Source organism: Cladophialophora psammophila (assembly GCF_000585535.1).
Source record: "Cladophialophora psammophila CBS 110553 chromosome Unknown aczJe-supercont1.10, whole genome shotgun sequence".
Classification (NCBI taxonomy): Eukaryota; Fungi; Ascomycota; class Eurotiomycetes; order Chaetothyriales; family Herpotrichiellaceae; genus Cladophialophora; species Cladophialophora psammophila.
Genome location: NW_006912931.1, coordinates 1,221,344 through 1,245,967, shown reverse-complemented (window position 1 = coordinate 1,245,967; position 24,624 = coordinate 1,221,344). Strand labels below are relative to the sequence as shown.

Sequence of the window (24,624 nt, the reverse complement as noted above, 5' to 3'; positions counted from 1 at the left end):
GTGTGAACTGATCAGGGGGCTGTATTTCAGTCGACACGTCATTTGCCAATCCGTAACTCGGCTGCCTGCGAGTTATGGTGTAAGTCAACTAAATTTTATAATAATACGGATTAGGTTAGTACCAGAGTTTGATAGTTAAAGTTAGAGTTATTACTTAGGGGCTAGGGTTAGAAATGGGCTCAGGCAACGTTAATAGTAATCTACACACTGTCTGCAGACTGCGGTGTCATGGTATGAGATAGCTTCTTCCTCGCCTCACGAAAGTCGCCTCTGAGGGCGACGTGGCTTGCGAATTGATATATGATGGTGATTAAGGACTGGGTTCTTCCATCGTGAAGCAGAGAGAGGCTGCCTAGATACTGCCGCCGCATCCAGTCGAGATAGTATACAGTAATTCCGCACCACGTCGCTAGATCTTCTTACCCGCCAACCGTACCTGAACCACAAGGGCTCAGCTTCTCCACTCCTCACAAACCCCTACCTTCTAACCTCCCTACATCTGACCTCGCCGGCACATCTAGTTAGCGGTCTTTACTAGTAAGCTTTCTCGTTGCGTAGTCCCAAACACACTGACACTGCAGCCGCCGAATGTCCAACCAGTCCGAGCACATTAAGGGAGGGGGCCGGGTTGGGATCCCCCAGCATCTCGAACGGATCCCATCTTCTGAAGTTGACAAAAGTTGGTGTTGTGAATGACGAGGAAGAGGATGGACCAAAAGGCTCAGGCAGACTCCGGGAGCGCTCAGGACAGTGATCGCTCAGGGAGCAGCAGGTGAGCCGAGGGTGAGCAAAGCGGCGAGCAGCTAGTAAGAAACGGACGACAAAGGACAGGTTTTTCGTGTGAGAACACCTACCCAGTACTTGGTAGGTATGAGACGGAGAACCGGAGTGTGCCACCGTCCACCCTCTTCCTCCCCCGCTGAGGGGACGAGGCTGCGCGGTGCCCCCGGGCTCATGCCGAGAATACATACACCAGGTATGGAGTAATTATTTGAATACTCACTTCCCCCCCCCTTCTTCGGCTTGCTCTTGAAAGTAAGCAGTTCCCCCTCTCCCCTAGGTCATTCAATTTCCCTGTCATCAGAACATCTTCCTCTCCGGTCATCAAACTCTTAAACGCCCATCAAAAAAAGCACACCACAATGGTTGGCCGTCTCGAAGGAAAGATCGCCATAGTGACTGGCGGGGGTTCAGGCTTTGGCGCTGGCATTGCGACGAAATTCGTCCAGGAAGGCGCCAAAGTCCTGATTTGCGACCTGTCCGAGCAGAACGGCACCAAAGTGGCTCAATCGCTGGGCTGCGAGTTCCTGGTCGCCGACGTCACGAAACGCTCGGATTGGGAAGCGCTGCTGAAAAAGGCCATCGATGACCTGGGTGGTCTGGACATCGTCGTCAACAACGCCGGCACGACTTACAGCAACAAACCCACCGAGGCCGTCACGGACGCCGAGTTCGATCTGTGCTTCAACGTCAACGTGAAAAGCATCTACTTGTCGAGCAGTGTGCTGCTGCCGTATTTCATGGAACAGAATCGACCCGGTTGCTTCATCCAGATTGCTTCCACGGCGGGCATCAGGCCGCGCCCTGGTTTAACATGGTATAACGCTTCCAAGGCTGCCGTGAGCAACGCTACAAAAACTATGGCGGTGGAATATGCGCCCAAAAAGATTCGCTTCAATGCAGTTTGTCCTGTGGTGGGCAGCACCGGACTGTGGGTCTCTCCGTCCTTTTTTTTTTTCTTTCTCTTTCTTTTACAACTGTGTAAACGGGCCTTCTCTCAACTGACTTTGGATTTATATAGAACATCCCTTTTCCTCGGGAAGCCAGACACCGAAGAGAATCTAAAGGGCTTTGTATCGACTATTCCGCTCGGACGAGGCAACCGCAAGCTGACACATCAACAAGTCGCCGAGATTCGGGCCAACAGTTGCCGGGACTCAAGGACTGCTTAGGACAGGAAATCAGTGCTCAACGACCTCTTCTTCCTCAACCGCGTCCTGCCGTGCCGGAATTCTTTGTGCCAGGAGTTTCGGTGCTCTACCTCGACGGTCTGCCCATTCGAACTTATCTGATTGGCGGCATAATATACAATATGCAGCAGCCACCCAATGAGACGAAGAGTACTGTCAGTCGATTCACGATTGACAGGAGGTGCATCAGATATTCGCTAGAGGTCGTGCAGCAGCCCGAAAAAGCGCGAGCCTGTGGATCTGGTCCCAGATGTACGTTACCCGCAAAGCCTGGAAGATTCCAGCTGACAAGTAACAGCTTCTAACGACCGAAGACCCGTGGATCCACCTCCCGTGGTCGAGCTGAAGGTGTTTACCAACGATGTCGACACCACGATGCAATATGATGCGACATTCATGCTCTACGCCAGCTTAGAAGTTGCCCGACCTATAGCAGGGGGTAAAATGCACATACCTCCCGCCATACCGGTATTGGCCGGCGTCACCATAGCGAGTGCTGCATATCTTGAGAAACCAAAACGAGCCGCCTATTTCATCTTCCCAGATCTCTCGGTGAGACACGAAGGCTGGTATCGACTCAGATTCTCGCTCTTCGAAGGTGTGAAACACGATATGGATGCCGATCACGGGAAGCCATTTGTCCGGACCCAATCAGATGGAGATAATTTGACTGCACCTGTTCGTCACGAAGGCGTCTTCAATCGCATGGAAGTGCTGTCAACACCGTTCCAGGTCTACAGTGCCAAGAAGTTCCCAGGGCTCAATCAAAGCACAGCCCTGAGTATGATGGTGGCCGACCAAGGTTGCCGAGTTCGCATTCGTAGAGATGTGCGACAGAGAAAGCGACGCCAGAAATCTGGAGCCGACGGCGACGATGCGCGGAGTTCTTACCAAGGTACCCCCCAGGCAACCTATCGCAACCTAGACCACTCCAGATCCGCCAGCCGCAATAGCATGGTCAGTCAACTCGAGGAGCCGCCAAGACGAATTTCGCTGGATAATCTCCACGACCTCCAAGATGCTGCACTTCTACGACGCCATGAAGCCGCAATGGCGGCATCTAACTCCATCGCACCTAACCCCATGCTACCTCTACCGACGACGTCGATGCCTCCCCCATCTGCATATAGCCAGTCTCCCTTGCGCAGGCCGTCATTCGACACTCGGCCCAAGCCAACATTCGCTATGCCGACTCCCCGACCTGCGCAGCCTGCCGCACCTCTGCCGAACCCACCATCTCTCCAAAGGCCCATGACTCCAGATACCGAGAAAAGTCTCACTCTGCCACCACTCAGACTCTTCGGAGCGAGCGGGCCGAAACTTGATCCACTGGTCCCCAGATATAGCATGCCAGCACCCGCTGCAACGAAAAGGTCCTTCAGCCCTGGGTCTTACAGTCAAAACGCGTCCTTAAAGGATGGAGCTCGACCTGGAGTGCCACCTGCGCATTGTCCACCACCCCCTCCGCCGAGCGGTAACGATATCATCGAACCAGACGTCGGTGGCAATGACGACGACGATGAGGAGGCAGAATTGTTCGCTGATGCATTGATTTACACCCGTGCCGATGGTACAAAAAGCTACAGATATCGCCCAGGGGCCAGTTATTTTCGGTAACGGAGCGCAGCACCGATAAATACAAGCCTCTGCAGCCGCCCGCTCCATCTCTCTGTCTGTGCCGTAATGTACTTGGAGTGGCATTTTCTGACTGATTTTCGTTCAAATGCACACGGGCAATCAGGACACACAGGACACTAGGGTTTGGCGTCTTTCGATTTCCACAGTAAAAAGACCGGCGAGAAGCCTTTTATGCATCACCATTGCTCTCTTGGTTGCAATTGCTTCTGCACCAGACACGTCCCTTGCGGAATTTGTTTTCTTTTGCATTATCTTCTGGTGGAAGAAGAGTGGCAGAGGTGCACGGAGTGGAAACACGACAATCGAAGTGGTCTAAGTCGGCAGGAGCTGAAAGCGGACGGAATGTCATTCCAGATACAAGACTGAAGAAAGACGCCGCAGTGATCGCAGAGCGGGATTGACACTAGTTACACTCGAGTGTCAGCGCTTCGCATCCTGCCAGCTGGGTCGTGGGTTTTGGACCAGACTGAGGAGAACCAAGCTGGGAGCGTTTTGTTTTGGGGTCTCGAAATATATGAGAAGATTGGGGAATGATATGTTTACTTTTACCGTTCTGAACATGGACAAACTGGATTGGCCATGACGGTCCATAGGAAAATGCCCCCCAGCATTTCCCATCTGGTATAGCTGAACAGAAGCAAACTTTGGCGCTTTACTCACTATCATATCTAACTCGATATTGCATCCTCTTTTCTGTGCGTCATTTTGTAGGTTTCGCCTAATTTTGTTTTCGGTTCTTTTTCTCTACGTAGGTCAGGTTAGGCTGGGTCGGATGGAGGAAGGGACATATATTAATATGTAGTATATACGGAGTATTTACAGCTTATGTAGTAGTGTCCATCTCCCATTTCGGCGTGCTGCTATTGTTACTATAAGTACGTTTATACTCTCTGGCACGACTCCAGGCATATAGCTACCTGCTTAAGTATCATATCGTATCGTATCACAACACATGACGTCATACCGTGTCATGTCATGTCATAGAATCCAACATACGTGAAAAGCCTACAAGAGCCCAGAACTATTCTTGAATTTCCAAGTCCTCGCAGCACAGCCAATTTGGAAATCCTCCAAATCCCTACTCTTAGACGAGCTCGCCCATCATTTTGCACTCGACATCCTTTTTGAACTTCGCAAACTCAGCTAGATCCCGATTCTTCTAGGCCGCATATTCCTTGAGCTGCATGCTCTGGAACTTGCGATTGCGTTCATAGACGGTCGCCGTTATCCTAGCATCAGGACCTGAGCCGACCGGGACATATCTATCATCGTGGGTCTCTCCATCGATTGAGTAATTGAATTCTTGCTGGAAGCACGTCTTGCTTGACAGCAGAGGAAGTCACCCTCTTTTATGTCCTTTTCGACCTCTTTTTTGAATTTGTCTCGATTGGACTTGCTTTCGCACTTCATCTCAATGATCGTGGTGCCTATCCTCTCCAGAGGAATACCTCTCCGGTAGCGAACGATCGTGAAATCGGTTTGCTTTTCCTCTTTTGTCACCGGGTTTTTTTTGGTAGACGGCCTGCTCGCGCGAGACCTGGTCGACGAAATTCTGGGTTTTATGGTGGTGAAGGAGCTCTTCGGTGTGGTGTTCATCAAGAACCCGAGCGATCTCAGCCTGCACCCAGGATTCCCACCCGCCTTTCGTGTTGTACTTTTCGATGATTTCATCCACCTTCGAGACAGCCCACTGGTGGATGACGGGCCAAATTTCAGTTTCCTGAGTGTCTAATTCTCGTTCAGCCATGTTGAGCTGGCTGGACGAGAAAGGAGCACCTGAAAGAGGGGGATGGGTCGTGAGGTTGAAGCTGTTGCGAAGCGCGAGTCGAGAAACACGTTGTAAGGCTACATCGTGCTGATATCCCATTGCTGGTGTATATTTGGGCACCAAGATGGAAAGATTGTCCCTCACGGACCGGCTAGAATTTTCGATCCAACGGGCAAAACGGGGTGCATACAGCGAAGGAAGTCACTCAGATAATACGGCCTTGCTACTGAAGCCGGGCGTCAGAAGTGATAAGAGCCCGCGGTTACCATTGGCAGAACTTGTCAAATACGATTGTGGAGCTGCATCTTCTCAAAGGTGCCCCGTGTAACACATAGTGCGGTAGCGGCAATCTGTTACTGCTTCCCTAACGATCAGCAAGAGAATGTAAAATACGGCTTATCCTGCGAATGCTAGAAACATTCATAGGAGTAAGGAGTTCCGCACTAGGTAGGTATGCAAGATCCTCAGGTTTTGGGTAGGATGTTCTCGAAGGGGAACGAAAGAGGATTTCTTTTGGGGGGATCCAAGTGTGAGGGCGATGGAATCGGGCTTTCATTGAGTGATGCTTGGGTGCTTACATATTTGGGAGGGTGAGCCTTACCTTGCCTTGTCCTGCCTTACTTTGCGTTTCAATGAAGGAGATGCGTTATTGCGGGAAGAGACAAGGGGTGGGTATGGGGCAACCCTACACGCCATCCTTATTTCTTTGGGGATTGCTTTCTTCCTCCCTCTCCTATTCCTACTCCCCCCCCCTTTACAGGGGGTGGGTTGACAGAAGGAAGGAAGGCGGAAGGAGAAGAAAGCAACGGGGCTGGGTTCGAACAAAGAGCGAACCAAATCTGAAGGCGGAAGACGGTTTGTACCAGTGATGCGATGGGGTACATACTAACTTGAGAGCAGAGCTAAATGTCGCTCCCTCCCCGTTTCCGCACCACAGCAGTACAATTTCCATCGCCGCAACCAAGAGACCGTTTGGGAATCGCATTGCTGGAAACGGGATGGATTTTTTTTGGCAGAATGTTGCCCTTTGTGGGACAGATCTGCGTGTCTGGGCGACTAATCAATCTAATCAGTGTTTCCAGTCGAGCAGGTTCGATGTGGTGGTGGTGGTGTTTACTTGGTACTTCGTAAGCTTACCCGTCCTGGGAATCCACAAGGACCCCCGTATACGAGTACCTCGAAGGAATGCCTAAGTATGCGCTGGGGCAGACTCCAACTGCAAACAAATGCAGGGCAGAAATCATCGGGAATATATTTTTTTCTCTTTAATTGTCGTGCCAAAGCAGGTCACACGTCGAGGCAATATGTATTGCATGTGGCCGAGAGTTGTCCACGGCTTTAACAATTCGCAATTTCAGGTGAAAGAGATGGTGGCACGGACTCCCGGTCACGCAAGGCGGTGACCCGTAGCATCCGTGAGTGGCATGGTTAAAGCTCAATATTGACCTCGACCATGTACATCTCCTGGTTGCCCCTCAATATGTTCCTATAGTACCAAGTCCCGTATTGGGTCTCAGGAAACACGCAAGACGTGTCGATCTTTGTTGGTGCGATGGTCAGATTGGCAACGTGTCCGTCTTCTTCCAACCGGAAAGTCACCTTGCAGAGATCACTGACGAGACGCAGGAGACTGGTATGATTGCGGACCGCTGCATCGAGCAGACTCGCGTCTCGCGAGCCCTTCGCCGCTATGAGACCCCGTAAGCCAATGAGCCGACCACACTTGCCTGCCGAGAAGGTCATGTTGAGGGTCGAATTAGGGGCTTTCCCACCGACTCGGATGTTGACGTTCAGAGTGATGTTCCTAGGGCTTCTGAGAATGATGTCGCTGTTCCAGTGCTCGGACACGCGGGCGATAGGGTTAGGGACGTAATTCTCGGGCTCAGCTGACAGCCACAAATGTCGCTTGGACCGCGTCAGAATCTCGCTCATATTGTCAACTTCTTTCTCCTTCGTCTCAAGGTGTTCTTCCTCCCGGGGTTGACATGCCCATTTTCACCAGACTCATCTGAATCCTTATAGAGGTCCTCTCCGAACTGGGAGCCTGATCATCTGAGGGGCCCTCCAACGCACTGACATCATTCAAAGTGAGCGCTGGCCCAGCGGTGAGCAAATCTTCAGGTACCATTCTGGCGAACGTGGGGCTGACGAACCTTGGCCACTTAGTCAGAATCCTTTGTTGAAAGCTTCCGTAGTTTCTGGCCTCTGCAAAGGTGCTCGATACTAGACCGAAGTACTTGGGTGGCATAGACTGAAGTTCGAACGATCCTGGTGTATCTTCGGTGGCGCTGATGCTAGGAGGGCAGGAGTTATATAACCTGCAGGGACGGCCCTGACGCGTGAAGCCCTCATAGTGAGCACGCAGGCAGTTGTATCTGAAAAAGCCTTTGTATGAATTCAACTTTATGCTCGAGGCGTTGAAGCTGTGTGAGTTTTCAGTGAACACCGGCTCGAGTTCTTTGTTGCTGTGACAATAGAATTTCGAAGCATCCTGACCCATGAAAGACACTGTAGACAGCCATGCACCTCGTCATTGCCCCGTCCCTAATCAGCAGCACTATGCAAAGAGAGGTGAGAATAAGGCTGTGCATGCACCAAAAAGGGCAGAAAACATACCTGTGTAGTGGTTTCATGCTTTTCTTACCATTCTCACATCCATTAATCCTTGAGAGAGGTTCAAATTCCTAAGGAGTCCTTCGAGCTCGGCGCGGGATGCTGCGGCATGCCTGACTCTTCCCCCGTTTCGCTTTCTCGTGAAATTTTTTCCTTCAAAGAGGCCACACACATCTTAGATACAAGCTTGGATCTCTCCACAAATCGATGCTTGCCAAAGGTCACAACGCATGACGTGTATATTGCCCATTGTAGAGCGTGCAACATTCCTGTATTTCATACATAGTGTCGTGGAGTCAGCCGGATGTACGGACTATTCTCCGGGCCATTAACGCCGAATGAGAGAAGGCATCCTCGTGGAGACCATATGAATATCTGGAATTTGGTGGCAAGTGATCTTGCAGTTGTTAATGCACACGCGCACCGCTCCGCAAGCCTTGATAGATTCGACATTTGTTCTCACTCCCGGTCGACCTCAGTGCAATAGTGGTCTGTGGGGGTGGAGAGCTCTCTTACGCCTAGCCGGGTTAACTGGTAGAAACAAATAGTAGGGTCTTGGTGCCAGGAAATATGGTTCGGTGAGGGAGTGCCGCAATGCGAGAGCTGGGAGCTGGGAGCTGGACGCTGGGAGCTGGACGCTGGGAGCTGGATGCTGGGAGCTGGATGCTGGGAGCGGGCCGCGATGGAAGAGATTAGTGAGCTGCAAGCAGCTCAAGCAGCTCTGGGTAACAGCTCTAGCGTTCGGCTCTTTAATCCTGCACCGGAAATTCGTGACCGTATACATGTGATTGGTCGATATTGGACATGAAACTACCAGTGCCCAGCTGCGCTAAACCATACAGGGGACTAATCGCTATGGTGATACTGAAAGCAGACTAGCGCAAAACCTCCATCCTCCTCAAACTTCGGCAACTTGCGCACCAAGACACCATGCTTCTCCGACGCCATCGACTTGTGGCCATCCATTTGCCATCATGTCGAGGGGCAATTGGTTTTCAAAAACCCTGCGAAACCAGGATGCCGACAAAATCCATCATGAGACGTGAGAATTAGCTCACGATGGCACCATATTCGTGCCAAGCCTGCCAGATTCAAGACATCATGCTAGTATCTGATGCGCTCAATCGCCGATTGAGCCCGGAACTCTTCTCCAGGTCCAGGCACCTCGAGCCTCGACGACCGGCTCACGAACCAATCACTTTGGAATTTTCGCTACCGGGATCGACTGAGAAGAGCTGCATGCAGCCGTGCCATCGAAAGGCCAGAGTCGGCCCATCAAACTATCTGGATTATGCATCTGGATCTTGTTTCCGGTAATACAGTACCCAGTACGTGCGACTACATATTTACCATCGACCGGTCTTTCGTCTCCTTGACAATTCGTTCTTCCGACAGCCTCCTCGTCAGAATATATTAATTTTAGGTTCTTTCCTAGTTGCAGGTTTAAAATGTCAGTGTCAGCGACTCGACTTCCAGCCGCCATCTCGATGGATCTACCAATTCCTCAAGGCAAGCCGTGCCAACACCCTGGTTCTCAGGCTCCCAGCACTGCTCTACGGCCTATTCTTCCACGCATGCACAACTTAGACTTTTCGAGTCCCTCACTTCAAGTTCTAGGAGGAGTCACAGCTGAACGACATGGCAAACGAAGTCGCACAAACGTTACCGTTGCTTGCGATGGATGCAAACATGCGCGTGCAAAATGCGACGGCAAACATCCCTGCATAAGGTGTTCGAAGAGATCAGCAGATTGCAGGTACGCTTATGGAAACGACCATCGTCAAAATCGAGGATCCAGCGAGGTCATACAAGCGTTAACAGCGCGGCTTAGTCGATACCAGCGCTTCGTCAACCTGCTTTGCTGCTCTTCCGCCAAGAACGCCGAGCATGTCCTCCATCGTTTGAGGTCGACGGCATCTGCAGAAGTAATAGTGACGGAAGACCCCAACCCTCCTGCCACCACCCATAGGACCTTTGCGGCGCCATTCCAGTTCTTCATGGAGAACGAGCAGGATCCGTTCATGGCCACGAGTTTGGAGGAAATATCCGCGTTGGTGCAGTGGATCGCGCAGGATTTGGACCACTTTGTGCAGCAGCGAGCACCTCCTTCTCCTCCTCCTCCCACAGAACAGTCTCCTCCGGACCAGAATGGCTGCGAAATTGCTGGGTTGAGTAGTACCACTACTGCCAAGACCGGCCTGACGGTACAAGAGTTCCTGTGTTGAGAGAAAAATACAAGTAGAAGGCTGGGACCTGGTTCCAGGCGTACCACGGCAAGTCCCGGAACTTCAATTGCCAAGGTGGTTCGAGCAGACTGAATGCATTAGACATTTGCGGCAAGGGCGTCAACCAAAACGCACTGATTGGGACGTGTCAAGACAGTATGTATCGTTCGAGCGATTCAGCGCGGATTTTAAACTTTTGGGAACTTGGAAATTCAAGCTGTTCGATGGTCATTGCACTGGATTGGGGTGCGCCCGCGTGCGATGGAGTGAGTCTTGTTGCTGGCTGAAGAGCTTTTCCCCCTGGGGCTAAGGAAGGGGGACGCCTTCGCTTCCCGAGTCCTTGCCACCGTGGCGGCGGCCCCATCTAGCACGCTCAAAATAACCACCAGGTCATGCAGGACTTTACCGTTTGACTGGCAGCAGTGATCAGCACGGCACAAAAATGCCCCCAGTCCTATTTGCACCGGACCGGAGATTCTTTGATCCAATCTATACTTGCCAGAATCTACAAAAGAAGAGAACGAAAGAAGAGAATGAAGCCCGTATTGCTTATTATTATCTAGTCTCTCTGGCGGACATCCAAAGGGGAAAAAACCATGGTACCCTCACATGGAAATCACACCATATTCAATACTACCACATAGCTAAGCTCGTCCAAGCTGTCTTGCTTCCCCCGCTTGTCTCCGTCTGGAAACCTTTCCCCCCTCCCCCTCCAATGCCACATTCAGGGAGGGACCTACCAAGTACTCTTCTCCTCTGGGCCCTTTACCTTGGTGGCGGGTCCCAGGCACGCGACCAAGGCCGGCGCCGGGGTCTGCCGTCGCTTCTTCGTTTTCAGGGCTAAGCCTTTCCTTCAACACTGTTGCTCATCATGCCACTAGATCCGTTACTATTGGTCCTAGTAAGCCTCTTCTTGCTGACGAGTCGAAGTCCGCCAATCAACATGATCAACAATTCGGCACCAAGGATGACGCCCAATGTGACCATCGCGCCAATCACGCCAGCCACAGCCTTGCTGATTCCGCTACCGTGATGGTCTGATGAGCTCGAGCTCGAGGCGCTGTCCGCACCAGAGCCATCCTCGCCCAGTACGCTGGGGCTGCACACACCGGTGGAGTTGCCGCAAGCTCTGCACCACTGGGATTGAGAGCCGATGGCGAACTTGTTCGACGAAGCGACGAATTCAGACCAAGGGATGGGAGAGCGGCCGGTGCCGAACAGGGGGAATTCGACGGGCTCGCTGATGTTCGAGGTGGTACCATTGTGGAAGTAGAAACGCACGCTGATGTCATCGGCCGAGGGGTAGGCAGCGCCGCTTCCGACCGTGGCGTTCGTCACGAGCTCCCACACAAGGCTGGAGGCATAGTCGGGAACGCCGTAGAAGTTGGGGTTGATGATGGTGAGGTTGGCGAGGCCGAAGTAGGACATCATCCCGGCATACGCGCCGAACTGAATGTTGAACACGTTCTTGCCCTTGCCGGTGATGGTGCCGTTGAGGGCCTCCACGACCTGAGCACCCATGATCGCCCCGGTCACGGCACGGATAGGCTCACTCTCGTTGTACGCGAGACCCCATTCGTGTTGGTCAGCCAGGGTGCGGAGCTGAAAGAAGTCGGCATCGTCGGGGAGCGGGACGCTTGCGTTGTGGATGCTGGCCACGTTGAGCAGGTCGAAGATGGTGTAAGCGTTCTTGAAGCTGCTCTGTGCCTCGGTGAAAGTCCGATTAACGAAGGGATACATATCCGTGTAGAAGCCCTTTGTGCGTTCCAAAGTGTCCTGATATTGGCTGCTCTGGAAGTAGTTGTTGGAGCTGATCTGAGCACTGTACATGTAAAAAAAAACACACATTCCAAAGTCAACATCCGTTGTTTTCTTCGAGACTAATCAGGGGTTTCCCATGAATTGGGCTAGGTAGTGGGTATCCTTCCCACTGATGCTTGGAAATGGACACGAAATCACAACACAAGAAGAAAAAAGGTAGGAAACTCACTTGGCGCAGTTCGTCGAGCCTTGCAGCCAGGCAGAGTTTTCGCTGTTGGCGCCATTCTGCACTGTCTGCAATGGGATAAGCTGGAAGCCATTCAACGGAGTTTGGACGACGGTGCCGTTGCGGAGGGTCTGGCTGCCCAACGTCTCGCCGACAGGCGGGTAGAGGCCCTGGAGGAAGCCCATGGCGGAGGGCATGAGGACATTGTCGGCAGGTGCAGAAGCGGTGATCTGAGACAGCTTGACCAGGTCAGGCTCGATGCTGAAGATGCGACGACTGGCATCGCTAGCAATGTAGCGGTCGCGATAGTAGGTACCGGAAGTGAAGACTTCCTGTCATATGTTGTTATCCTTTCGCTCCATCTCCGTTTTAAAACAATCGCGAATCATCACACAAGGGGCAGGGGAGGGGAGGGACAGGATTATCAGCGTACTTCGTAGCCAAGGTCCGTGAGACTGGATGGCGGGGTGGCCTTTGCAGTTCTGTCTCCGTGTCTGGAGAAGAGGTAGACGCCGAGGACAGTCTCGGCGGCAGCAGTCGAGCACGATGCCAACGAGGCGAGGAGAAGAGCTGAGCTGCGCATGGTGACAGGGGCTGTGGTGCGTGATGATCAGTAGCTGTGAGCAAACGGATCTTTCAAAACCCCCGCAATACAACACCACATTCCCACTCGGAGAACCCGATTTGAAGGCGAAAAATGTAGAAAGGACTCAGAACTATACCTTTGGGATAGTAGCAGCGAACACCTCGGATTTCACACAAGGACAGCGTCGTCAAGATCAACCGTGGGCTTCAAGGCTGACGAGGATAAAGGAGGAGGATTCAAAGAAACGAGGGGTCGGGCGCTCCTACCGTAATAAGTAGATTGTCAGCGAGAGCGAGGAGGAGCTCTTATCGCTTAGCCAGGGCTCGGGCTCGCACGACGGGCCTCGCACGAACATGTGTGGAAAAAGCAGCAGAGAAGAAAAGTTTACCCCGCGGACATTCATACATCGCCGTCGGACATGGCCGGCCCATTCCCAGTTCTTCTCAACTTCGCGATGCGACGTCGATAATCAAAAGTGGGTGTCAGTGATCGAGAGATGGAGAAACGAAGGGCCGCCCCAAGTGTTCTGGCGGCACATCTTTACCCAAGCCAGACTCTGTCCGGGCCAATGGCAGTGCCAACAGGTGAGCTCTGAGCTTCGTCAAGACCCTGAAGGTATAGGCAAGGCAAGTCAGTTCAGCTGGTGCCAGGGCTTGTCAGAACCGAAGTGGGTAGCCCATCAGCTTTGAAGCCAATCCGGAAGCTTCAGTTGCTTGAACTCTACTAGCCCAGAGGCACCAGAGGCTCACTCGGCTGACGATGCAGATGCGATGCATCCGGAGCTCCAAGTGCATTGGCGGGCTTGGGGGAGCAGTATTGTTCCCGGACTCATAATTTGTACGTGGCCAAGACAACCAGACGAAAGAGAAAGCCACGAGGATCCTGCCCCTTGATCGATGTTCGAGAATATTTGAACAGACCAAGAGAGATAAGGAAGCGAGGATCGATGATCATAGTAAAGCTGAGTGGGGGGAAGGGGAGCAAAAATACTCAAAACAAAAACAACAACAAAAACAAAAAGAGCACAATGCAGACGGCGGAACAGTCGGGGCAACCAGGGTTAATATTGACCCCTCTTTGACCTAGAGACTTGGGTACCACCCACCTAACCTCAAAGAGGATCAGGCTTCGGGGCAATGAACTGCCCTCGTCCATTGGAAGTTTACCAGAGGGCACAAATATAGATGAAGTGCCACTGAATGCCGTCATTCCAAGCCTCGCCGCTATTTCCCAACTTCCTTTGTACATTCTTTGCCATGGGCAAGATTGAGCCAAGCTTGAATTGATACTTTCATGTCAGTGTTTTGCATAGTGTAAGCTAGGAGAGGACGCCCATCGGCACACCGCTGCAATGATTCCTCATATTGGATGATCTCATGACGAGAGCCTCGAGCGTCTGCCGCTGCCTCCAGAATGCATTGTGAGAACGAACGAGAAGGTAAAGAGGTAGAGCCCTAGCGCGAATCTGGCCTTGCCAGTACGAATGCTTCTTCATTATTACTAGCGGTCGGTGCTGGTATATATATGCTGATGTCCATGAAGTTGGTAGCAGAACATTCGCTAAGAGCAAGGATGGTGCGACTTGCTGACCAAGGTTGGCCACGCGGGGAGGGAAGCGTCTGCGGGAGACGCGAGAATTAGTTGATTACAGGCGGCACACCGGCAGCAAGCACTCCCCCATACTTCGCGGAAAGCAAGAGTGATTGCCATTGCCGATGTCTCGGGGGAATGAGGAGCAAATGGGTTCCGAGACGGCAAGCGATCTCGGAGGCCCCCAAATTAGCAAATTGGTTATCCTCCACCGCTCTCGAACCCTGGTTTTCGAGACCGTCTCGGAGATTTGACTTTATTTTCGAGTTTGTGGTTCTCTGGAGTCTCTTTTGTCGTTTGTGAAACTCCCTTCCAGGTGAATAGAAGAAGCCGGTGCTTCGTAGTCGAAATGCAGGGCGTTTCAAGAGTGTTCCGTCAGGGTTTGAGCCCATCACAATCACGAATATTCCACAGCCTGCAACCGTCTTCTCCAAGACAGCTCCCGCGATGGATGTCCCGACCTCAGAGGCGAAAGCTACACCAACACCGAAGAGCGACGACCTCTTCACTGAAGACCGTTAACGACAATTTCGAAGTGATTGACCATCAATATGACGCTGTTGTAGTCGGTGCAGGGGTAAGTAAGCCTTACTTCACCGCTAGGCGTCGTTGTATTGGGCGAATCGACGCTCCTATTTCAACCGTCGGCTCTGAATCTTATCCCCCTAGATGCTGTACTTTCTTCCCCTTTGGTCAGTTTGCTGATGAAGAATTGAGGAGTAACAGGGCGCGGGACTTCGCGCTGCCGTGGGCCTCGTTGAGAGCGGACTTGATACGGCCGTTGTGACCAAATTGTTCCCGACTCGGTCTCACACAGTGGCTGCCCAGGGGGGAATAAATGCTGCGCTGGCGAAGTAAGTGAAGTTCTCGAGGGCTGTAGAAAGGGCTCAACTGACGGCTTGAAAGCATGCACGAGGATGACTGGAGATGGGTAGGTCAGAAAGACGAGCATTCTTTCCCTGCACATGAATATATCCGAGGCAGATGCTGATCATTTCATTTGCACGCTTTCAGCACATGTACGATACAGTAAGTCAACCATCGAACCTGTGGCAGTGATCTAGAATAATCTTCAAGTCACTGTCGATCTTCACATGGACACTCCAGAGTAACAAGATTCAGGTCAAAGGATCAGATTGGCTTGGAGATCAAGATGCAATCCATTATATGTGCCGCGAAGCCCCAAGAGCTGTGCGAGAACTCGAAGAATACGGAATGCCGTTCAGCCGCACCGAACAGGGCACAATTTATCAACGACCCCTGGGAGGACAAAGCCTGAATTTTGGGACTGGAGGTCAGGCACATCGGACAGCGTGTGTGGCTGATAGAACCGGCCATTCTATGCTGCATACATTGTATGGCCAGGCCCTCAAGCACAACTGCCAATTTCATATTGAGTGGTTTGCACTTGATCTTATGATGAACGGCAAGGACTGTATCGGACTGACAGCGCTTGACATGGAAACGGGGACTTTCCATCGCGTTTTTGCCAGGAACACGATTCTCGCCACGGGAGGCTATGGCCGCTGTTACTTTAGTGCAACTTCAGCACATACCTCCACCGGAGATGGCCTAGCAATGGCTGCAAGAGCAGGTCTTCCTCTGCAGGATATGGAATTTGTACAGTTTCACCCCAGCGGCATTTATGGCGCTGGGGTGCTGATTTCGGAAGGTGCCAGAGGAGAAGGGGGCTATCTGCTTAACGGCGAGGGAGAGCGCTTCATGGAACGTTATGCTCCAACAGCCAAAGACTTGGCAAGTCGCGATGTCGTCAGTCGGAGTATGAACATGGAGATCAGGGAGGGACGCGGATGTGGTCCAGACAAGGACCATATATTCCTCCAGCTGTCGCACCTGCCAAAAGAGATACTTATGGAAAGGCTGCCGGGAATTGCTGAGACTGCCAGTATCTTCTCAGGTGTGGATGTCACGAAGCAGCCGATCCCTGTTCTACCAACAGTGTAAGTCTTCCTCCAAATGCTGAAGAGATTCGAACTAACCGTGTGCTTTCTTCGGCCAAAGACACTACTGTATGGGGGGAATACCTACAAACTGGAAGGGCCAAGTGTTAGACGTCGATCCAAGCACCGGAGAAGAGACGGTTGTGAAAGGGCTGTATGCTGCCGGAGAGGTTGCTTGTGTCTCTGTACACGGTGCCAACCGCCTGGGAGCAAACAGCTTGTTAGATATTGTTGTTTTTGGTCGAGCAGCTGCCGGGCACATCGCTGAAAACAATGAGAAAGGAATGCCGCTCTTTAGAAATGGAGGTAGTGTCTCGCCAGAGACTGGAGTCGAGGGTTTCGTGGACCTGGAACACCTTCGAAATGCGGATGGAAAGAGACCGACGTCCGAACTCCGGGCAGAAATGCAAAAAAACATGCAGAACGATATAGCCGTCTTTCGAACCGAGGAGAGTTTGACGGCGGGCCTGAGAAATCTCCAACAAGTGGAACAGGACTTCAATGCAGACGTGTGCGTGAAAGACAGGAGTTTGATCTGGAACTCCGATCTAGTGGAAACATTGGAGCTCCGCAACCTTCTGACATGTGCTGCACAAACGGCCAAGAGTGCCCTTGAGAGAAAAGAGTCACGCGGCTCTCATGCTCGCGAGGATTTCCCAGAAAGAGACGATCAGAAGTTCATGCGCCATTCCTTGAGCTGGCAGAAGGACGTGGGCGAAGACATTGCCATTGGCTACCGCGATGTGATCTTTTCCACGCTTGATGAGAAGGAATGCCAGACTGTGCCGCCGAAGAAGAGATCATATTGAGCGGATGATTAGCGACAAGGATCGTGGCCGAGTGTATTTTACTTGTGGTTTGATAAAGACAAAAAGCGATAGAAAACCGCTCGTGCCGGATTGCGCTTCGATGGTATCTGCTCCGCTGCTACGGCCGGCCATCCATGTCTGAGCCGAACTTGATTTTCGAGAGCAAATATCAATCAGATCAATTTAGCTCTGTCCCATGAAATGCGCGTCCCTCTGATGTAACAAAACCGCCGCCCTCCGCCCGCTGCCAGTCGCTGTATTCCCAACCTCTAGGCTCTCTCCATGTCTGCCAGAACCTCAAGCTCGGGTCGCATCATCGGTGACCTCCTGCGAACATCCAGACCTAGCCCACCATGCGACCACCTTCGCTTCCGGCAAGCATTCTGCAAATCCCCCCGGCAGTCGCGCCATGTTTCTACGGCAGCTCCTCAACTTTCTGAGATGGAGGTTGATGCAGACAGGCCTCCGCGTTGGTCTCAAACGCCTTCAGCACTAAAGGCCCCCGTGCGTGTACGCCCACCACGGATACAAACACCTCTCAAAATCAACAAGGATCAACGCAAGCTAGATGACTTCTATGTCAAGTTTTTAGGAAGAGATGGAGACAAAATGCTGTCAGAAGAAACCAAATGGCTTGCTGTCACGAACAAGAGCTTTGACGCTGGAAGGAGAGGATTCAATGACCGGCTTGCATTTTTCGGTACGGGACTCCCCCTTTCCCGACTGCTCTCGATAGTTCGATGCTGATGGTCTGTGGCAGGCAAACGAATACTCGAGCTCCAATGCTCACTAGGACTAATCAGCGTCGCGGACGCTTCACGCTACCCAAAGAGCAAGGAACTGGATCCCTATGGCCGGCAACCGTTCGGGCACCCTGCAACCGAGTCCGTAGAGTGTCTATTGGGGGGTGCTCATCATTGGTTCACAAGTCACAAGCAACTCTCGACGTTGGCAGAACAATACGGGTTACCAGAAGTGGTACGGTGGCATCCTAGAGACGTACGTACTCCTATTGAATCCTTCATTCGTCCAATGCCACTAACCTTGCCGCAGCCCGACCGTCTTCAAGCATCTGGCTCTGAACTCGTCTACTCGCAAGCCATCCTCGCGATCATCGGCGCTTTGGCCCTGGAACAAGGTGGTGCAGTGGCTAACCAAATAGCAAAGGAGAAGGTACTCGTGCCACTTGGACTGAAATTAAACTGGAAACCCAAGGCCGAGCTGGCGCAGCCGTCGCAGCCACAAAGATAAAAAAGGGAATCCCTCTTTCTCGCATGTGTATCAACAGTTATTGGCATTATACCATCATCATACCATGTAAAGAAAATAGAAGAAATGTTTGGGGCCTCTGACACCGCCTAAGCAACCGTTAAAAAATTACTGCTCAGCCAGCTCTTATGGCACCGTCCACGAAAGTAGAACTTCGATCGGTCTCCGCGTCTCTAAATCGCAAATTTCGGCAACTGAGTAGAAACCAAAGACTGGGACAGAATGTCCACAACCTCGGGCAAAGATGCTGCATTGCACTGTCTGTTGGGCGCGTTGATGGAGGGGAAAGAAAAAGAGGAGAGGAAAGTCCGACAATTAATATTTTGTTGGCGTTGAAAAGACGAGGCTGTCGGCGGAATAATTTGGCTTGGCATTGGGGCAAATTGGGGCTAGCATCCGGTAAAATTTCGGAAAAAGATGGGACCTTAGGATCAGCGAGGCTGGGCAAGGCTGGGCAAGGCTGGGCAAGATGGGCAGCTGGGCAGCTGGGCGAGGCTGGATCTAGGCTGCTTGATTTCGGCTGATGTCTTTGCTGCAGGTGCGCGGTCAGAGAAAGTAAAGTCCTTGGGATTGATTGTCTCGATCTCAGGCTGTGGACCGCTTGCGGCTACCGAGACCGCCGGAATATGATTAGAATTGACCGCAGGAGAAGAAGCCATCTTTTTGTAGGACGGTTGTGATATAGATGCAAAGGTAACCCATAGTCAATAGCGAAAAATCAAAATCAAATACCTACGTTCAGGAGGTGGCTTCTTAACGCAGTTCTATCTGCAGCTACATGGCTTGGATGATTATCACCAAATGATTTGAGTTACACTCTAGATGAATCAAGAGACAGGCTTACCTACCATATAAAGATCCCGCTTTAGCCGCACACGAGGAAAGCGTCCATACCAGGTGTAATAGCGACGTGGAAGAGAACTACGAAAAGTATTTATTTAATATCGGAGACGGAAATCCACTTCAGATTTTAGTAGGGGCTCGCCGTTCGACTAGGGAAGGAATGGGCGGGATAAATGGGCGGGAGCTTGTACTCCGTAGTTAGCAGTGTCTCTAGCCTACCAGCCTCACTTACACTGTACTGGTAATTTACATCTTGATTTCTTGAGGTCTAAAGTACTAGAATAGAAATATCTGATATTTTCTTATCAAGAGGTTCATGCTTCTACTTCAATTGCTCAATTGCTGCCGATGCCAAACTCCTCAAGAACGCTCCCGTCTCCCCAGGCGTGTAAGCCAGATCGAGGACGAAGTTCTTCTTGACCAGCACACCTTCCAGGTGGATGTTGAAAGGTTTCTGATCCTCCTGCCTGGCAGTGAGTGTCCCCTTCAGCTGGGCAACTCTGATATCGCAGAGCGAACCCACGCTGTTGATCATCTCATTAAGAGTGACATAGACCGCTCCCTCGACTGACTTGACGGCTTCAAGACCTGCCTGAGCTGCTTTGAAGGCGATGTTGTTGTTCTTTGCAATTTCGAGGGCGCCTTCCGCCGCCGTAACGGCAGCGCTGTCGACGCTGTTCCTGAGCGTCTCCAGCTCCAGCTGCAACTTCTGGGCTTCGAGGCGCTGGGTTTCTGCATACTGGTCGTACAGGCGTTGGGCGTTGTCGACCATGGCTTTGGCTTCCTTTTCCGCCGCTTCGAATTCTCCCTGAAGAGCGAGTTCAGCGACAGAGAGCAATTTCCTGGCGTTTTCAAGCTGGTCGCGGGCCTGCTGGATCGCGTTGGCAACCATCCCCGTGACTCTATCGAAGACATTGCTGGCCCGAAGCCAAGCGTCTTTGAGATCTTTAAAGAGTGGCAAGTCCATCGTGGCCAATGCAAGGTTCAGTGCACCCTCTGCAACAATCAGTACGGCCTTGGCAGTACCCAATGCGACGCCATGAGCTGCGATCTGTATGCTCTGTGGTCAAATTAGCCCAAGACACTGCTGTTCCGCAAAGACCATACGACCTACCAAGTCCGGGCCGCGCCAGCAGCTCTTCCAATCAAGGTTGTTAAGCTGCCAAGTCAGATTGTCGATGTCTCGGCCAATGGAGTTTACAGACGCTGCCAGATATGTTACAATCACCACCCCGAGGCACCTGTGAAAGCAGCAGATGAGACACTTACCGTTCGCCCTGCTGACATCATCGTAAGCTCGCCGGATAGCATCCTCGGCATCGCCAAACTTGGCCATGAAGTCCTGCCTCTTGCGTTCCCTCTCAGATAGTGCATTGTTCTCGTCGTTCCGGCCGTTTGCTTCTTTGCTCTGTAGGGTGCTCTCGTCTGCCTTGACTTGATTCTTTTTTTCATCAACTTTCCTGTCTCGTTCTAAACGAGCATCATGGACCTTGTTTGTTTCTTGAATCTTTGCTTCCTTGATATTCTTCTGCATGGCGGCTTTCTTAGCTGAGCTGGCTTGGTCCAACGCTGCAATCTGGGCGTCCAAGGCGTCGTTTTTCTGCTTGTACACCAGGCGCTTGGCTTCTAGATTTTTCTGTGCTGCCTCAATCTCGGCTTTATATTTAGCTTCGGCATCAGTGACTGTGTGCTGTGCTTGATTGATCTTCAATTCAACAGCCTCGTGTAGCTCCTTCAGGGCTTTCTGCAACGTCTGCACCATATCCTGAATGATGTGTTGCTCGATCTCCACGTCGATTGACCAGTCTGCACCGGCGAGCTTCTTGGTCAAACTCTTTTCCTGCGTCTTGCTGACCATCTCCGCTTTTGCCTTGATTTTCAAGAGGTCGCTCCACTGAAACTGGAAGTCGAAGTAGAAGATTGGCGTCGGCAAGAGCTGCATGTGCAGGTCGATAGACGCCCGTAGGTTCAGTACCGAAATCTCAATATAGCCGCTAAGGAAGAATCTCTGTTTCTGCAAGTTGATGTCCATCTCCAAAACTGCGAAGGTGAGACCAGGCTTGTCCGGCAGGGTGACGTTGCCGCCGATTCTAAGAGGCCCAAGCTCGAAAGTCTGAAGCCAGGCTTTGAGATGGAAGCCTTCGAGGGTCAGCGAGCAGTCCATGCCGGCCTCGTGGTCGAACGCGATTATCGTGCCCTTGAAGCGGAAGCCTGGAGGATAGTAGTCGCCTGCGAAGGATACCCCTAGGCTGGCATAGATCAGGACGTCCCTGAACTCTAGGACCTTCATATCCATCTTCGAGATCTCCTCATCCATGACTGCAGCCACAAATTGGACCAGCTTGAAATAGTCCATGGACGGAGCATTGACCTTGATCAGCATATCTTTGGGATTCTCGCAGACGTATAGAGCCATTCCGTAAGCATTCTCCGGGACAAGTTCGCCGAGATAGAAGGACCCTACGATACCAGCTCCCTGAAGGAGGCCAGTGGTCGTCAACTGAACCCAGTTGAAAGAAAGGCCCACGGCAAGCTTTGGTCCTGTTTCATCATTTCCGATCAGCCGATGTCCGTCCGTGTTCACGAAAGCGAACGATAGAGTAGCTCCCTAGTTCTTGACACTCACCGATAGTGATTTCTTTGCTCAGCCCGAACGGATTGTTGAGATGTCCGGTGAAGATCCTGGGAGTAAAATATTAGCGCCGTAAAAAAAATGCCGGTTATAAAGGTAAAAGCTTACAATTCTCCAGATACTTCTGTCGGGCTAACATTTGCTCCGAGTTGAAATCGGAGCCATTCGCCTTCATCGTCGAGGCGGACTTGAAAGCCTCCCACAAAGCGCAGACTCAGGCCGCCCACCTGGAGTTCGAATCTGTCGGATCTGAAGCGTGGTCCTATATCGATCTTAGGATGGCATGAGTGTTAGTCCCGTCAATATCGGTATGTGTCTGTGGCTCACCTTCAAAGACGGAGGCAGGAAAATCGAGATATTGGGGATTTTGGAGCCTTTCTCCCAACCGATCGCGAGCTGCGTTGAATCGCCAGCTGCTGGCGCCTTGACTGCTCCTCCGGTTTGGACGTAGGGAATCTGTTCCAGCGTTGCCCACAAATAGAATCCTCAAAGGGTGTCAGCGAACCTTTTCAGCCCACGGCGGATATAGAGAATACCTTGCTTAATGACATAGCCGTTCGAGTTCAGGCTGCACTTGGGGTCATTCGTGCTCGCAGCAACAAGCGATACCGATTTCAATCTGACATCGAGCTCTGACTTCTCCTCGATCGAGGAGATTATGTCTCGCAGGGAGAGGTCGGAGTTCATACCGCCACAAACCACCCAAAACCATTCCTTGTCCTGTTTGCCAGCGGCAAGAGTCACTTGAATGTCGATCGGCTTCGAGACCCCTTCCCGTATGGTGATGCGACCGGCCACCTCGAGCCCGCCATACCAGCTCTTCTGGGTCGCCGCTGAAGTTTCCTTGCCCTTCTGTCCAGCATGTGCGGTGCTTGTGCCGCAGCCGACCATGAGAGTCAGAGACGCGTCGTTGATGGTGATGTATCCATCCTCAATTGGCCACTCATGAACATCAGCTCGAACCACAATGCCAGCTGAGGTGATGGCAATTGTGGCTTGGGCCAAATGTCGTCCATTCAGTGTGAGAGCACCAGTCAGTAGAAGCTCTGCCTTGGATATTCTGACGGTCAGCTTTTCGCAGGTAATCTCATGATCCGAGGGTTCCAGATCTTGCCCGTGGATGTCGGAGAAAAGCTTCTCGATGTCGCTCCATGTCACCTTTTCCAAAGTGCCTTGAATATACGATGCGTCTACAGGTGGGGTCAGAGTTGAGCCTCCATTTCTTCATTGCACGAACGCACCTGGATACTGCTTGTATACCACACCCTGCAAACCCACAGTACCACTGCTAGAAGTCTTCCACTTTGCTGAAACAGTGAATGATAGAGACGCAGCGAGTTCTGCCTCGGTTGGTGCTGAGGGAATCGCTTCGGATTTCGGGGCCGCTAGGCCACCAGCCTTCCCTGGCTTAGCGGCACCAGCGGCCTTTTGCAAGGGAATGTGAACCAAGAATCTGGCTTCATCCAACTATAGTACACAAAAAACGAGTCAGCTGTTTCGCACGTGATATAATCATTGCGGACTTCGTACCAACAACGATTCCACGCCCAAAGGGTTTCTCCATTTGCCATCGCCCGGTATGCTCATATCAAGTCGAAGGAAGGCCTCATTGCTGGTAGCGTTGTACTTGAGAAGCAGCGGACCGGTCAGTCCCGGAATCATGACATGGAGGTCCCCAAAGATGGTGCAGCTGAGATCTTGCGATTTTGCTGGTGCTGTGGGTGATTCGATCTCCGGCGTCGAATTGGTGCGCCCTACGTTGAGCTTTATGCCCACCGATAGGATGGTGACTATCTCGAGACCTGGTGGCATGGGAGTCCGCAGCCCAAGCAGTGAACCCGTGAACGACAAGCCATCAGCAGCATATGTGCCGTCCGGTATTTGAGAAACTCCAAGGTATGCTGAGAGTCTCAGTGTGGGCTTGACCACATCTCCAAGGAATTCTCTGAAGACATGGAAGACTTCGTCAAGGAGACCATTGAGCTCGATTTCCGTCCGCAGGTAGAGGCCTGCTGGCTGATCAACGATAGGCTTCGACCACCATTCGATCGCAGACTTTCGAAACGAGACCGAACCAAAAGCTGACGAAGAGAGTTCTGGAAACAATGAGCTTAGAGAGACGGAGTCATCTACCTCATATTTCCAGAACTCGCGCTTTTCGCCAGGAGGGATAGGTTGTCGTCTGCCAGCAACGCCTGCAAACACCGGATCTGCCCAGAACCCATCCCAGCTGGTAAACTTTGGCGGCTCTTCCTCGTAGAGTTTCAGCTGGTCACTTGTCAGATCGACTTTACCGACAGACTGCTTGACGTTGGAGAGAGAATCCGAAGCTGGCACATTTGGGGTGTTCGCATGCGAACCGGCAAATACGGGGTCGCCCCAGAAGCTCATCTTGCGTTTGGGTAGCTCGATGATGCCTTGGAGGATGAAAAGTGAAAGAGGACCAGTTGGGGGAAACTGCCCCGTTTATAAGTTTCTTTGCTAATCCCTCAGATGACATGCTGTCTTAATCAGCCGACAAGCACCAGCCTTATCATGAGGATGCTCGGCGGTTGTGGCGCTTCAGGCTCATGGAATCAAGCGTAGTGTGTCTTGTTCCTTCCTGCAATAGGAGGATTATTCTGCATCCTACTACACAGTTGTGGCCAAGGACACGAACCCCGTTACGACTTCAATAATGCGACTAGGGAGAGGTCGCCTCCTCATCTACTAGGTGATCATACGCGAATATTT

General features: G+C 51.9%; 8 protein-coding genes across 8 annotated transcripts; 4 read left to right on the top strand and 4 right to left on the bottom strand.

The window, feature by feature from the left end:
• Positions 1–1,142: 1,142 nt before the first annotated feature.
• Positions 1,143–3,587, top strand: A1O5_07176 (uncharacterized protein; the record flags this gene model as incomplete). Its single annotated transcript, XM_007747765.1, has 3 exons — positions 1,143–1,711; positions 1,828–2,222; positions 2,269–3,587. 3 exons carry the CDS (start codon positions 1,143–1,145, stop codon positions 3,585–3,587), a joined length of 2,283 nt encoding a protein of 760 aa, XP_007745955.1.
• Positions 3,588–6,804: 3,217 nt separating this feature from the next.
• A1O5_07175 (uncharacterized protein) lies at positions 6,805–7,308 on the bottom strand (the record flags this gene model as incomplete). Its single annotated transcript, XM_007747764.1, has 1 exon — positions 6,805–7,308. One exon carries the CDS (start codon positions 7,306–7,308, stop codon positions 6,805–6,807), a length of 504 nt encoding a protein of 167 aa, XP_007745954.1.
• A 2,383-nt stretch (positions 7,309–9,691) lies between these two features.
• A1O5_07174 (uncharacterized protein) lies at positions 9,692–10,214 on the top strand (the record flags this gene model as incomplete). The annotated part of the gene is made up of 2 exons (XM_007747763.1): positions 9,692–9,745; positions 9,831–10,214. The coding sequence occupies 2 exons, from the start codon at positions 9,692–9,694 to the stop codon at positions 10,212–10,214; spliced, it is 438 nt and encodes a 145-aa protein (XP_007745953.1).
• An 840-nt stretch (positions 10,215–11,054) lies between these two features.
• A1O5_07173 (acid phosphatase) lies at positions 11,055–12,784 on the bottom strand (the record flags this gene model as incomplete). The annotated part of the gene is made up of 3 exons (XM_007747762.1): positions 11,055–12,036; positions 12,205–12,533; positions 12,635–12,784. The coding sequence occupies 3 exons, from the start codon at positions 12,782–12,784 to the stop codon at positions 11,055–11,057; spliced, it is 1,461 nt and encodes a 486-aa protein (XP_007745952.1).
• Positions 12,785–15,284: 2,500 nt separating this feature from the next.
• Positions 15,285–17,147, top strand: A1O5_07172 (succinate dehydrogenase [ubiquinone] flavoprotein subunit, mitochondrial; the record flags this gene model as incomplete). Its single annotated transcript, XM_007747761.1, has 4 exons — positions 15,285–15,308; positions 15,392–15,406; positions 15,500–16,338; positions 16,400–17,147. 4 exons carry the CDS (start codon positions 15,285–15,287, stop codon positions 17,145–17,147), a joined length of 1,626 nt encoding a protein of 541 aa, XP_007745951.1.
• Positions 17,148–17,429: 282 nt separating this feature from the next.
• Positions 17,430–18,398, top strand: A1O5_07171 (uncharacterized protein; the record flags this gene model as incomplete). The annotated part of the gene is made up of 3 exons (XM_007747760.1): positions 17,430–17,847; positions 17,908–18,146; positions 18,201–18,398. The coding sequence occupies 3 exons, from the start codon at positions 17,430–17,432 to the stop codon at positions 18,396–18,398; spliced, it is 855 nt and encodes a 284-aa protein (XP_007745950.1).
• A 1,183-nt stretch (positions 18,399–19,581) lies between these two features.
• Positions 19,582–21,675, bottom strand: A1O5_07170 (uncharacterized protein; the record flags this gene model as incomplete). The annotated part of the gene is made up of 3 exons (XM_007747759.1): positions 19,582–20,319; positions 20,374–20,465; positions 20,529–21,675. 3 exons carry the CDS (start codon positions 21,673–21,675, stop codon positions 19,582–19,584), a joined length of 1,977 nt encoding a protein of 658 aa, XP_007745949.1.
• A 320-nt stretch (positions 21,676–21,995) lies between these two features.
• A1O5_07169 (uncharacterized protein) lies at positions 21,996–24,282 on the bottom strand (the record flags this gene model as incomplete). The annotated part of the gene is made up of 5 exons (XM_007747758.1): positions 21,996–22,163; positions 22,219–22,376; positions 22,428–23,081; positions 23,133–23,358; positions 23,422–24,282. 5 exons carry the CDS (start codon positions 24,280–24,282, stop codon positions 21,996–21,998), a joined length of 2,067 nt encoding a protein of 688 aa, XP_007745948.1.
• Between the last annotated feature and the right edge of the window lie 342 nt (positions 24,283–24,624).